Here is a 13,987-nt window from a genome sequence, read left to right as displayed (position 1 = left end):
CACCCAACACTTACATCCCCCCTCACTGGATTTTCCCTCCTGAACGCCTATCTCCTCGTCCACCACGTCTTTCGCCCGCAGAAACCAAGTTCTGGGCCGGCAGAGACCTTTGCTGGGTGAGCCTAGTGCAACTCGCGGGGCCTCAACACGGAGTCTGTGCTCCGTTTGTTCAGTGAGCAGACAGGGTGGGGGCTGGAGGAGGGTTTGGCAGGTGGACTGGCGGAGGGGTGGCCTGGTGGCTGGCTTTTAGACGCTGGGACGCGCACATCTAAAGGCATTTTAACAGACTAGTCGCATGCAGGTGCCCCAATCACCAGCTACAAAGAAAGCACCTTTGGATGAAAACACAGAAACCGGGGTCTCTCACAGAAAACACCGATGGTGACTCACGGCCTAAGAGTTCTTCTTAAAAAAAACAGCAGGCAACATCGATGTGCAGTCACATTTAAAGTCATTACATATTAATTACAACCTCGAAATGCTTCTAAAAATCACTACTAGTATAATTAGTAGTTTTTAACAGGAAAGCCACACTCTGGACCTCCGATTTGAACTGACTTTTTATAACATCTCGGCACCTCATCTTCGTGCACCGAGAGGTGAGTCTCCCCAGGCCTCTGAATAATGGAAGAGCCCCTGGAAACCATACACCCCGCTCGTGGGTTAACTCTGCCACTGGGAGGTATTGTGGTCGAGGGCAGGGCTGCCCTCCTGCTGTGCTGGCTTCAGAAGCTCGCCTAGACGAACCCCAGAAAATCAGGGGCCTCAAATGCAGGCTCCGCCCCACCGTATTCACTAACAGAAGTGGGTCCAGCAGCCCCAGTGGGGGGAGTCCGTTTCCACCACTGCTTCCTTCCAGAAGTAGGGGTTCAACTACCTTCTCTGGCAATCCAGTCTTTTATAGTCCTTGCTACCAAGAAGTTCTGCCTTTGACACGCTAAACCCCCTTCCCAGGAAAGCACTGCTCGCCATTCCCCTGGGCACATCCTGGAGGGAGTGCAAGGCCCTGCCTTCACCCCGGGGTGTCAGGGCGCGCTGCCTTTTGGAGAGAAAGCTCCAGACTTCCAGATGCTCAAAATCGGTGCCGGATTCTAAACAGCCCTGGGGAGAGACTGAGCTGAGCCAAGAAAACAAACTGCAGTTGAGGGAATCAGAGGCCCCAAGCGGGAGGAGGGAGCTGGGGCAGGGGGGCTCCCGGGGGTCCGAGGACACACCTGCCCACAAACCTGTTGCCCCCAAGCCTCGCTCCCCAGCCGCATCTGCGCCCTTGCACCGCCCCACCCCCACCCCCACCCCAGAGGGAAGGACAGTCTTCTCTTCCACAGGCCAGACCCCAACGCCGGGCACAGCCCCTCTGTCTGCTGCGTCCCCCAATCACACCAACACCCTCAGAGGCTTACTGACTTTTACCACAAAAACCACAATCGAGGGTTAAAAATGAAATTACAATCTTTGTGAAAATCAAACAAGAAGTGAATAACCTTGGAACAGGAATTCCCAGAGGACACGGTCAAGGTTCCCCAGGAGGAGGGGGTCTGGGGCTGCAGGCTGGGCTGCGGCCCTGGGAGAGACGCCCCCCTGCGGTGACCTCCTGGGACAGGTGCGGACACCCTGCCTTCAGGCCCCCGCTCGCCTGGGCGTGGGGTGCTGGGCGGGTGCAGAGGCCCTCGTCCACGAACACCCAGGCCTGGCCACAGAGGAGGCCACCTGCGCTGTCCAGAGGGACCCGGGCAGCAGGCGGGCCAGGGCCTGTGAGGTGTCAGCCCTACAGGGGCCTCGGGGCCTCAGGAAGGTCGGCCCCATAGGGCTGCAGTGGTGCCCTCAGTCACTGTGGGACTAAACACTGCTCCTCCCGAAGGGGTCCACGGGCGGCTCTGCAGACAGACGTCTCCCCTGGCCACAGACGGCAGCACATCACAGGCACCTTCAGCATGTGTCCCCGGCTCTCACGTCCAGAGGGCCTCTCCTCGCAGCCAGCCCGGCCCTGTCCAGACCGTTCTAACCAGAACGGCTAGTTAAAAAAACAGGAAACAGAACCAGTGTCCCTAGGCCCTGCAGGTGAAAACAGTCCCTGTGTGGCTTCGGGTAGGAAGGCAGGTGTCACCAGTCCAGCAGGAGCGAGAGTGGGCGGCGTGCCCCACTGCTGCACCACGACGGTGACGGTGAGCGTGATCAACAGGCAGCGTGTTAACAAACTGATCTGTGTCCGTTCAGGGCAGGAATTGCAGTCGTGACAAGTCGGCAAACAGCTTTACTATGTCGGACGTGTTCCAAATTAAAGAGGTGTCCCCTCCTCCCGGCACCGCGTCTCGACGTGACTGCAGGCAACGGCCTCCTGGCCTTGCATGCGCTAGATCGTCTGGAACCCGTCTTTCTTTGGGCGGTTTCTACCCCCTCCTGGGGTCTCTGGCTCCACCTCGGTGAGTGTGGGGTCTGCACCTGTCCCATCCCGGCTGCCAGTCTGCAGCCAGCACATGGACACCACTCTGCCAGTGTGGAGGCCACCTGCACCCCTGGTCACCACAGGGACCGGCGGCCTTCCCAGCCTGGACACGCACCTCCCGGCCACCAAGAGGAAATGGGTGGACGAAGGACCCCTTCTCACGGGCGCTCCCGGGACAACCGCTACATCCCATGAGCCCCGCTGTCTTCCTGACACTCTGTCCTGAGGTGGCAGCATCAGGAACGCCCAGGAAGAGATCGCAGACCCGCCCCCTTGGGTACGTGGCCACGTGCTGGGCACCCTTTTCTCCATGTGACCATCAGCGTTCAATGAGGAAAGAATTTCACTTCAGAGACAAGCCCTCGACTCTGGAAGGGCAGCCCTGGCCCAGGCTGACAGAAGCGTACAAACCGTGCCCCACAAACCCAGACGTGGCGCTGGGACAGGCCCCCCCAGCCCTCTGCCCCCAGCACCCCGCGGCCGTGCGGACATGCAAGGGGTCTAATGGGCGGATCCCCACAACTCCTGCTCCAGCTGAAGAATTTCGTGCAAATCTATGATCTACTGTTTTTTGGCAGGAAGGTAATTCTGAGAATTAAAACAAAGAAAATCCCAGCAAATGGTAGAGCGAGTCCTGGGGCCTCCCCACCGCCTGCCCACGGGGCTCAGCCATGTTCCGTGGCGCCGGCTGGACATTCGAGCTCCGAGTCGAGCGAGGTGTCTAGGAGCAGTCCTGCCCCTCCCCCAGCCCAGGGGGGAGACTGGGATGGGGGGGCAGGCACGCTGACTCCCAGAACACCCTAAGAGGGGACTTTATGTAAACCAAAGACTGCCGATAATCATGATCCAACAAAGGAAAGAAAAAAAAAATAAAGCCTTTATTAACACACAAAAAAGACCCACCTAAGCGTGAGTTTTCCTTAATTAAATAAATTCCAAAGCGAAAGCCTCGAAGGCCTGAACTTCATTACGGACACTCAGCCAGCCTGATGACAACGCCCTCCCTCTGAGAACAAAGACCCACACAGGTAGTGGTCCCAGCTTGCCCGGGACCAAGACCCCGCAGCCCGGGTCCTGCCCTCCCGCCTGGGGGCCTCTCTCCCTCCTGCCCCCCAGCTTCCACTCTGTTTGGCTTTATTACCCACCTAAACCGTATTCAAATCTGAATTATTTAGCTATTCAAAGGGATGACATTTACATGGAATGAAAATATTTCCAGTAACTTTCTTAACAATCCTGAGACGTTCGGGCTGGTTCATGTCATGTCAGGAGCCACTGAAGAGCGCGGCTCCCATCACCGCCACCTTCTGCCGCTGCCTCGGAGCCTGGCTGTCTGCCAAGGAGGCTCATTAACTCCCAGGGCGGGCGGCACAGAGAGCGGGAGGCTGAGCAAATGCTGGGGGGAGCGCATTCAAAACGGCTTAATAGAATGGAAATTCGGGAAGTGTGGCTCGTGTCTCAAGACACGAACTGCCTCCTGCCACCTCCAGTCCGAACACCCGTCCCCTCCCACAGGTGCGCGGGGTGCAGAGCCGGACACTGGCATGGGGAGCGGGGTGCCCGGCAGCCGGCGAATTCAGCTCCCAGGCTGGCCCAGCGCCCACTGCAAACTCAGTCCTCAGCAGACCCGACAGAACCCTGAGAAACAGTCTTCTTCAGAACCAGACAATCGTATTATTTCTGAGCAACCACAGAAATATACCCGTGTCCCTCCTAAGGCCCACTGCACCTCAGACCACTCCCCACCGACATCAGGGCCCCGCCGCAGCGCAGCCAGGCCAGTGCCACGGCTGCCGCACTCTCTGCACAGGCGGGCGCCCCGTCCAACACATGCTTTCCAGCGGGAGCCACCACGTCCCTGCCCGCTCCCTGCCGCCTTCCACAGATGCGGAGAGGTGACTGCCACGGCGACTCGTGTGTTTCATTTTAAGGAACATCCCTGGTAGCATTTGCTGGGGTTGAAGCGCAGGACACGGAGCTAGAAATAGACCTGGGGCGATTGTGACGCCAGCCCGTCCTCCCAGGCCCGGCCAGACCTCCTCGCTGTGGGGCGGCGCCCGAAACGGCAGGATTATAATTTCACAGGTAGTGGAAACAAAACAAAACAAAACAAAACAAAACAAATCAACACCAAAGACGCTCCATGCCAGGCGTTTTCTGCTGGGAGCTGTTTACTGAGCAGGCGGGAGGCACTGCCTGAGGGCGGCCGGGGCGGGGCAGGCCCGTGGGTGACAGACAGACACAGCTTTGAGGGCACCGGTCACCCAGTCGCCTGCCAGGGAGAAGGTTTACAAAGGCAAACAGAATGGCTCGTCCGGGCGGCCAACAAGCAGGCCTGCCCTCACACACCTCCTTCCTCCCACAGGCCCCCGACGGCCGAATCTCATCGGCTAAGATCTTCCCCTTCTCACACCATTTTTAAGGAATTAAAACCATCCAAGCTGTCCGTTACTAGCTGTGGTCTTCCCCTGACAGACACACAGAGAATTCCTCTACAAAGAGCCACCGCTGGTGGAAACCTCTCTGGGGCTTTGGGGTAAGTTGAGGGTGGCGGGGCTGCTCATATTAAAGACGGGGCACCTCCACTCCGGTGTCCGGTGTCCCCGGGCCTCTCCGCCCCGGAGCAGGTGCATCGCAGGCCATGCCCACGTGCCCTCCTGGGCTGGATGGGCTGGCATCAACAGCTCCACCGCTGAGAACGCAATGGAGAACAGAAACGCCTCCACACCTTCACTTTCTCAGAAGACGTCCGTTTCACGTGTGAGCCGGGAAACGCCGCTGTCGAGCAGTGAAGGCAGCTAACCACCCGCCTTCGCGGAGGCCGTGAGGTGGCCCGGTGCTGGGAGCCTCCAGGGGCCGGCCAGCTTCCTCCTGGGTTGCCACGGCGACAGTCAGGCAGAGCGTGGCCAAAATAACTTAGAAAACAGGAGCCTGGGGCGGGAAGCGGGGCCACGCCCGCCGTGGCTGTCAGCAGAGCCACTATTTCCTGAGACCCAGAGAGAAACAGGAGGCCTTCTGCCCGCTCTCCAGACAGGCAAGCCCTCTGCCCAGCCGCTCCCCAGAGGGCCGGGGCGCGGAGACAGGAAGACGCCGAGGCCTCCAGAGCGCAAACACCCCCGCCCAGCCCTGGGAAGATCATTTAAAAAGTTCTCTTGTCTTTCTCCCAACAAATGGTACCTGACTGTCTATTTGCACCTGCTGAGCACTCTAGCAAAAAGGAACTCCAGGACCCAGTCGCCCCCTTGAACCGCAGGGTGCCACATGCCTCAGTGCATGAAGGGGTGTGAGTGACAGGGTGACAGTTTAGAGGACACCCCCCCTGGGCGCAGGAAGAATTGCGACAGAGACCAGGGACCCTGTGCTCAAGGCTGGCCATGTCCTTTTGACAAAGTGCCCATTTTTAGTTCAACCTCTAAAGCTCTATGTTACCTTACTTCACAATCCATCTCAGATTTAGTCATTCATTCATTTATTCCTATCCAGGCTGGTTCCAGAAATAATGTGAAGCCATTTCTGTCACCTATCCAGAGCTGGAGAATTCATTCTAATAATCTAACATACAATGTGATCAGTAACCCAATAACTAACAATCACAATGTTCTGTAATAACTAATGAGAAGAAGAAGAAAGTACTTTATTCACGTAATTACCAAAACTTGGAAGCAACCAAGATGTCCTTTGGGAACTGAATGGGTAAATAAACTCTGGTCCATCCAAAGAATGGAATATTATTCAGCACTGAAAAATGATCAAGTCAGGAAAAGACATGGAGGAACCTTAAATGCATGTTACTAAATGAAAGAAGCCAATCTGAAAAGGCTGCAAACTGTGTGATTCCAACTATAGGCCATTTTGGAAAAGACGAAAATACAGACACAGTGAACAGATCAGTGCTGCCAAGGTTTCGCAGGAGGGAGGGAGGACCAGGTGGAGCACAGAGGGTTTTCAGGGCAGTAACACTCCTCTGGTGACAATTATCCTGGATACGAGTCACTATGTATTCATCCAAACCCACAGAGCATTCAGCACCCAGAGTGAACCCTGTGAACCTAAGGACTCTGGGTGGTGATGACGTGTCAGTGTAGGTCCAACAACAGTACAAACGCCCCTCTGGTGGGGGCGCTAATAGGGAGGGAGTCTGTGCCTCCATTGGGGCAGAGGGCACCTGGGAAAACCTGTCCCTTCCTCTCAATTCTGCTGTGAACCTAAAACTGCTCTGAAAAGTCTTAATAAAAAAGAAAAAAGTTATATGTCTTTCACAGAAATATATAAAAAGGCATGTTTTCTATCAACTTCTTTCTAACACTATGACAAGAGGAAGAAGCTCTTTCCATCTCTGCCCAGAACACTCTCCAGCTGCCTAAGGCCTCCCCGCCCCCAAAGCTGGAGAATGCTGGGCCCCAGGTGCTGGCGCCCCGGGGCCTTCCCACAGGAGGCTTTAACAGGGGGGTTGAGATGGGAGGGGCACACAGTTGGCAGAGATGCTTAAAAGGCACCTGTCTGTCCGCAGGAGCAAACACACAAAGAGGCACAGGGAGACCGCGAGGCCTCCACAACTCAGAAAGCTCCATGACCACAGGACCCCTGCACCCACCAGGCTGGCCTCCCAGCGCAGCACAGCCCTGGGGACACAGGACTCGCAGTGGAAGTCTCTGTCCGGGCGGCTTTCACTCCATGAAGAGGTCAGGAGTGTGGTCCCCACCTCCACAGAGCATCTCTCCTTAAATGTATTTACTGAGTGACTGAAAGGGGTGAGGGGTGGACACCAAAAGAGAAGCAGCCCAGGAACATCCAGGACCTGCCACAGGCAGCCGCCCCGCCGCCCAAGCAGGGGCACGGCGCCTCCAGGCCATTTCTCCACTTCCGGCCCCAAGTCTCTTTCAAGCAGCCACCTCTCTCTCCAACCTCAGGGGCCTTGGCTCCCACTGACTCCAGAGGCCTGGAGACCCCGAGCCAAGGAGGAGGAAAAGAGAAGATGTTCAGAAAGGGCAGATAAGAAAGATCAGGCAGCCTCGGCCTGGTTGGAACATTTATTTTTTTTTAAATGAGCAGGACGTTGCACTTTTAAAAGAGGGACGGTGAATGATACGGAAAATATTATACAGTCATTGCAGAAACCAGCGCCTGCCCGTGCCAAGTGTGCTGGGCTCAGCTTCTCCACCACACCGCCACGTGGGCAGGGACAGAGGGAATATATTGAAGACAGACACAGAAAGGAGGGCGACAGAGGACATAAAAGACAGGTGGGGGAGAGCCAGGCTGCAAGGAGGGGCTGTAGTGACTTCCATTCAGGGCGCCCCCACCCCCCGCACAGACCGTCTTCCTGTAATGCGGGTCTGATACTCAAGGGCCTAGTCTTACCTAACAGCAAGCACCCCGGGGGGCGCCCTGGGGGGCTGGGGGGCTCTTTTACCTGCTGTGTAAGTGGAAGCCTTATTTTTGACAGGGAAGAGAAAACGAAAGAAAGAAAAGGCCCGCACCTGGTGGTCCGAGGCTAGTTCCGCTGTTAACTTACAGGGAGAGGGCGGCTGACCTCACAGGGAGCGCAAGGGGGCAGACCTGAGGGTCTCGGCCCCGCCTCACGTGCGTTCAAGTCCAGGATCGGGGACACTCCGTCCCTTGGCGAGAGTGCCACCCCGCCCCAAATAGGAGGCTCCCCGCTCCGATCATGCTCGGAGCCCAACTGGAGTGAGGCCCCGAGTCTAGCACACTTAGGGGGACCCTACCGCCCCGAAAGGGGCCTCTCTACACTCGCCCCTCAACTTGATTTGTTTTCCGCCGGCCCCTCGGTGCCCCTCCCTGAGCGACGCCGAGGGGGAACAGAAGACTGGGGGGGCGCCTTGGGCAGAGGGGCGGGCGCCACTGCGCGCCCCTGAGGCGGGCTCTCCGGACCCGGATCCGGCCCGCCCGGCCCCGCGCCCCCGGCCCCCACGCCCGGGCCCCGCACGGACCCACCTGCGGTGGCCGCGGCGGCGCCCTCGTCGCTCTGGTTAAACTCGAAGAGGAAATCAAAGTCGAATTCCTGGTCCTCCTCCAGCCCCGTCATGCTGGGTCAGGGTCGGAGGTCAGGGGGTCAGGGTCGGGGTTCGGGTACGAGGTCGGGGGTCCAGGGTCGGTGTCCGAATTCTAGGTCAGGGGTCCTGGTCGGGGACCGGGGCTGGGGTTGGGCGGGGTCCAGAGTCTGGAGTCTGGGGTCAGGCCCAGGGTCGGGGTCCCGGGTTGGGGTCAGGTTGCGGGTCGGGGTCGGGATCCCGGTTTGGGATCGGGGTCGAGGTCCAGGACAGGGTCCGGGGTGGGGTCCGGTCGGGGTCCGGGGTCGGGTCCCCGGCCGCGGGCACCTGTGGTCGCGGCGACCCGGGCTCGGCTGCGCCCTGCGCTCGGCCGCGCGTCCTAGGGTAACGTGACTCCTGCCCGCGCCCCTCCCGCCGGCCCTCCCCCGCCGCGCCCCTCCCCCCGCTGTTTCCGGGTTTACATAAACAAGCGGCTCGCCGGCCGCCGGCTTCCGAGTTTTAAATAAACTCTCCGGGCGAGCTGGAGCGCACGCCTCTCACTGGTGTCCCAGCTCCCGGCGCCCGCACCCGCGCCGGGGTCCCCGGGCAGCTCTAGGGGTCCACGCCCCCGCGCAAGCGACACCCCCGAAGGTCCCCTGGGTCCGCGCGGGGGAGGGGCGTACACGTGCGCCCGGGAGGTGGGGAGACTCGGGGTCCAGCCTCCTCCGTCCGCCCCCGGGCCTGAGGGCCAGTGCGGCCGCAGCCGGGCGGGCAGGGGCAGGGGAGGGGCAGGGGGCGGGGACGAGAGCGGGCCGTGGACCCCCGCCCGCCAGCCCGCCAGCCGGCTCGCGCGGCTCGGATCTCTGCGTGGAGCGCGCCGCCCCGACCGGCTAGCGGGCCTGGCTCGCGCCTCCCGAAGACGGAGGGACGCGAAGCTCAATAACCGCGTCTCAAAGAGCTGCGGACGCCGTCCGCCGGTCTGCTGAACTCGCCCCTAGGGGCCCCCAGCTGCCGGGCCGCTTCCAGGGGGAGGAGCAGCCGGGCTCTGCTGCTGCGAGTGTACGACGCGCACGTCCTGCCGGAGCCCCGCAGCCTGGGCCCCGAGTGGAAGCCCCTGGATAGCAGGGCTCGCTTTCGAAGGAGCACGCTTCTCCCCTAACCCGAGCAATGCACACAGGGAACACGGTTTTCCAGCCCTCGAAGCTGAAGACGCCACCCGAAGGAGTCAGGGAGGTGGGAGGTTTGGAGGCACTGGGGCCGTGCTCTCCTTTGCACAGTGGAGCGGCGCTGCTGCTCACGGCTGTCCACTCTTACGCGCGGCCTTTCACTTGCAGGCTGGCCCCTAACTGGCAACCCTTCTTTTTTGTAAAGCCGTTCACGTGGGTCCCTCAGCTTCCTGAAATACGTACTGACGCCTTTGCGCGCACAAGCAGCCTGCCCACCATCCGTGAGCGCCTCCAAAGCGCCCAGAGACTGACCAAGGGCAGGAAGAGCGCCGGGTTCCACCCAAGGCCAGGGCGCAGGAGCAGCGGGTCCGCGCAGAGCCAGTACACAAAGCTAGGCCCGTCTGAGGGCCTTCTCTCCCCTTCTGCTTTATTCTGACTTGCCCGGGGGCTTGGCACCTGCGAAACCAGCGTCTGGAACAGCACAAGAATGATCGCAGAGGACTGAGAAGCTAGGGATCACACGCGGAGGGGGAATGGAATCAGAAAGGAGGAGGGTGACACACGTGTCCATTTTTGCAACTCTGCAGAATTAAACCGTGTCCTCCTCTCTGCCCTGCGGGCCCGCTGGTCCCCGGGGTATAGCTTTTTCCGGAAGCAGATAACCTGCGAATCACATGGCCACCCCCCCCCAAAAAAACTTCCCTCTCATGACCCTTTTCAAATGCCTGCTTTTCTCCAGTGATAAACTATAGTTCACTTTGGCCTGATTTAGTTTCTAATAATAGCTCTAACTTTGAGATGTATGTTGGAGGGCTGTTTTGTTGTAGTTTGCGTTTCTTGCTGACCTTCAGGCAAATGGAAGTTCTGTTTTCCGTTCAGAAGCCGCAACATTTCATTTTCTCTCTCTTTTTTTTTTTTTAACTTCAGCCACCTTCTCACTCTCACCAAAAACTTACTCACAAAAACAGCCCTTACCATCAGTTAAACTTTTTGCTGAACTGTTCTGTCCAGGAGAATGTGGGTTTACCCGTCGGGGGCACCTGAGCCCCTCAGGTTCACGACTCAGGACGGCTTTATCCTAAGGCTGAGTTGACACCCCCCCCCACCAGATTTAGATCCCCAAAGGTAACCAGATAGGGTGGCTGTTTTTTAACTGCTCCTCTTACCAGCACCCCCCTAGTGCCTTTCATCTCGTAAATGGTTTGGAGTTATTTGCCAATTCAGCAGACACTCCTGTCTTGATGGAAATGTTTAGCTTGGCGCTTCCTCTCAGAGGCGGAGGGTGTGCACAGGGCACAGAGCTCCAGCGCTGGGTGTGACAGAGCAGCAGGCCCTCACTAATCTGGGTTAGGAAACAACGCCACGGAGTTAAGTGGCGGGAGAACAGGGCGGGCTTTGTTCTGTTCTGGAGAGCCCCGGGCATTCTGTGTGGAGCAACCTCTGAGTGGGTGGGTGGGTGTACCTACAAGGCCTGCATTTCTCTGCCTTCCCCACGCGGAAAAACAAGCGCGGGGCCTTCAGAAGCAACAGCGCCTAATGAGCTCTAACCAGATGCTCATTAAACTGGAGGGCAGTGCCGGGAATCGCCGAGTGTGTCGCTGGGCACCGAGGGCCTGGCCGGGCCTGCGGGGAAGGGCCAGACGCAGTCCCCCAGCTCTCAGCCAGGCAGGCGTGGACCTGCAGGGAGGGCTCTGCCTCTCCGTCCAGCGCCTGTCGATGGGAAGGATTAGCTCATACATTCTGGTAAGCCTAATTCTGCAGTCCTTATAAAATACACATGTGTTCAGTCAGAGCGCATCCCTGGGACCGGGGGGCTGTGTCTTAGCAGAGGCACCTTACGCGTTTCCTTAAGTAGGAAACATGAACAGTAAACAGCACCCCCAGAGATGCCTGCTCCTCTTGTAAGAGAAAAGGTTACTGCAGACAGACCACCGACTGTTCAAGAAATCTAACCTTTGAAAGACCCACATTTTTCAAAGCAGTGATAAGAGAAATATGTGGAGAAAACTTTGAAATACGTGTCCAAAGATTTCAAATCAAAACCTCAACAATTTTTTTAAAAAATCTTTTCACAGTAAGAGCTCATCCTGTAAACTTTACCCGAAGTTTACATTTAACCATGTTCTAAATTGGGGTGAAATGTAAGAAACATAAGATAACCTTCCGTGATGCACAACACGTAGAAATAACATAAGACAGCAGGACCCTGGCCACATCGGCCTTCCTGTATTGAGTGTGTGGGCTTGAGCTCATGTCTGCTGAACATGGGGACGTTACCCCAAGCTGGCTGTCCTTGCAAATGGCAGTGCAGCCATTGCATTTATTAGAACCATGCAGGAGGCAGCAGCATTGAGTTTCCGGCGCTCCCCAGCAGGGTGTCTGCCCTTATAAACTAAGAGCACTCACTACACATTGGCAGGCTTGGCAGTTTTCTTAAAATAATTTAAATAAAATACTTCAGCACTGATAAGGCACTTGGAAAGGTGTCTCCCAGTTTCCACCACGTATTTGCCATCGTCATCCCTAACTAGGATGCTGGTCACCCTTTCCCAGGCTATTTTCAGACACCTTCAGGAACCCTGACCAGTAGGAGCTGTGGGCTGCTTGGGTCCCAGGAGTGCTTCTTTTAAGGGAGGGAGTGGGAACCTGTGGACCTGAGGCTGCACGCAAGGGTGGCCAGCGCCTTGCCATCACCAGGTTTCAGGGCAGACTCTTAAGCCATCTTCCTGACTCTAAGCAAGTAGCTTGAAACTTGGCGGTCCCTTTTCAAACTGTCCTGAAACATTTTCTGCAGTTGGAACTCTCAAGTCTTATGATTGTGTAAGATTATGAATCCTATAAGCCTGCAACATGGCTTGAATTAGAGGCTGTGCCCAACAGTACCTTCAATGGCTTTTAATCCTGCGGGTCGGGCCCCCAGCCTGATGGCGCGGCCTGGAGCGGCTCTGGCTGGAGGCAGTTCGGGGAGCCAGCTCTCGGAGAGAACCCCCCACCGACTAAGCCCGTGGAGGGGCGCAGAACCCCCACACTTCGCTGTATGGCCAGTCTTCGAAGCCACAGGGTGGCCTTGCCCCACTGGGGAAGTAACTGGGCCATACTCCTTTCCCAAAGAAACCTCACTTCTTCCCAAAGTGTCTTTCCTTCCTAGTTCTGACGGCCCTAACCTCGCCCCGTCCTCAAGCCGCCTGCATTTGAACTGAGTTTGTACCGCCGCGAGGCTGCACCAGCGAAGGCCAAGAGCGCGCACTCAGCGCTAGAGAAGAGGAGACACCTATTGGCAAGAAGGCGCGCTCGAAATCAGGGCTGCTCTGGGGAAACACCAGGGGGACACCGCTTCCCAATCTGTGCAGCGCGCCCGCCGCGCGCCGGGCCGCCCGCGCCCCTCCCTGCGCGCAGACCCTGGCCCGGCCTGCTCCCCCTCCCCGGGACGGGACCCGGCCAGGAGCGGACCGGACAGGCGCGGCGGGCGCGGGGCTGGGGGCGCGGGGCTGGGGGCCTGGGGGCCGCAGTGAGGGGCTGCGGCCGCGCCAGCTTACCTTCCTCTGCGGACTTCATGGTGCCGCCGGCGGGCGGCGAGGGCCCCAAAGTTTCTCCGCTCCCGCAGACTGCAGCCGGAGGGCCGAGTGGAAACTTGGAAGGGACTGGAAAACTGGTACTTGGCATCCACGCGGCAGCGGCGGAGGGGAGCAGGAGGAGCAGGAGGAGGAGCGGGAGGCGCGGGCGCCCCGCGCCGCCGCCCGGGGTCGTCTCGGGAGGAAGGCGCCCTCGCCCCCTGCGGACGCGCGTCGGTCCGGGCTCAGCGCCGCGCGCCCCGGGGAAATGTTACGAGGGGCGTGTGCGCGCGTGGCGGGGCCGGGCTGCGGCCCTGGGACCCGACCAGGGTGGCGGGTGGCGGGGGCTCGGAGGTGTGCGCCCGCGCCCGGGTCCCGGCGCCCGGCCGCCCGCCCCGGCGCGGTGACTGTGCCGGCGAGTTCGGAGTCTCTAAGTCTCGCTCTGACGCAGGGCCGCGCTCTGCCTCCTGCCTTTTTAAAGCTGGAAAATACCTCCCCCGCCTCCCCGCCGGCCCGGCCGCTCCCGCGCCCCCTCCCTGCCGTGACATCACGCCCCCGCCCGCCCGAGCCGGCGCTGAGCCCGGGGGACCAGTCGCCGAGCTCCCGCCCCTCCCTGCGCGGGGCGCCGCTCGCCCGGCCCGCAGGGCGCAAGGGGGGCGGGCTGGGGCTCACTGGGCGAGCAGGGGCGCACGCGGGGCCGACTGGGCGCCCCCGGCCTCCGGACCAACCCGGATGCCTGGGTCCACGCGGTGTCCTGAGAGAATCACGCTCTGCTTTAATGAGGGAGCGGGGGGGGGGGGGGCAGGAGACGACGAGGGTGCCGAGAGGGCCCTGCAT

At 59.2% G+C, this 13,987-nt stretch overlaps 1 protein-coding gene across 7 annotated transcripts in view; it reads right to left on the bottom strand.

The window, feature by feature from the left end:
- NFATC1 (nuclear factor of activated T cells 1) overlaps positions 1 to 13,380 on the bottom strand; it is a 90,064-nt gene extending 76,684 nt beyond the window's left edge. For 2 of the 7 annotated variants that reach the window (XM_064480460.1, XM_064480462.1), the window contains exon 1: positions 13,136 to 13,380. In XM_064480460.1, coding sequence (XP_064336530.1) covers positions 13,136 to 13,262 — 127 coding nt within the window. In that variant the 5' untranslated portion in view covers positions 13,263 to 13,380. Of the gene's footprint in view, positions 1 to 8,398; positions 8,849 to 13,135 lie in introns of those variants that run through there. The other 5 variants (XM_031441711.2, XM_064480463.1, XM_064480464.1 and 2 more) reach the window with 4 other exon arrangements.
- Positions 13,381 to 13,987: the final 607 nt, after the last annotated feature.

The sequence above is a fragment of the Camelus dromedarius genome, chromosome 28, assembly GCF_036321535.1.
Source record: "Camelus dromedarius isolate mCamDro1 chromosome 28, mCamDro1.pat, whole genome shotgun sequence".
Lineage (NCBI taxonomy): Eukaryota > Metazoa > Chordata > Mammalia > Artiodactyla > Camelidae > Camelus > Camelus dromedarius.
The sequence above is the reverse complement of the archived record's forward strand: the minus strand, read 5'-3'. Positions and strand labels throughout refer to the sequence as shown.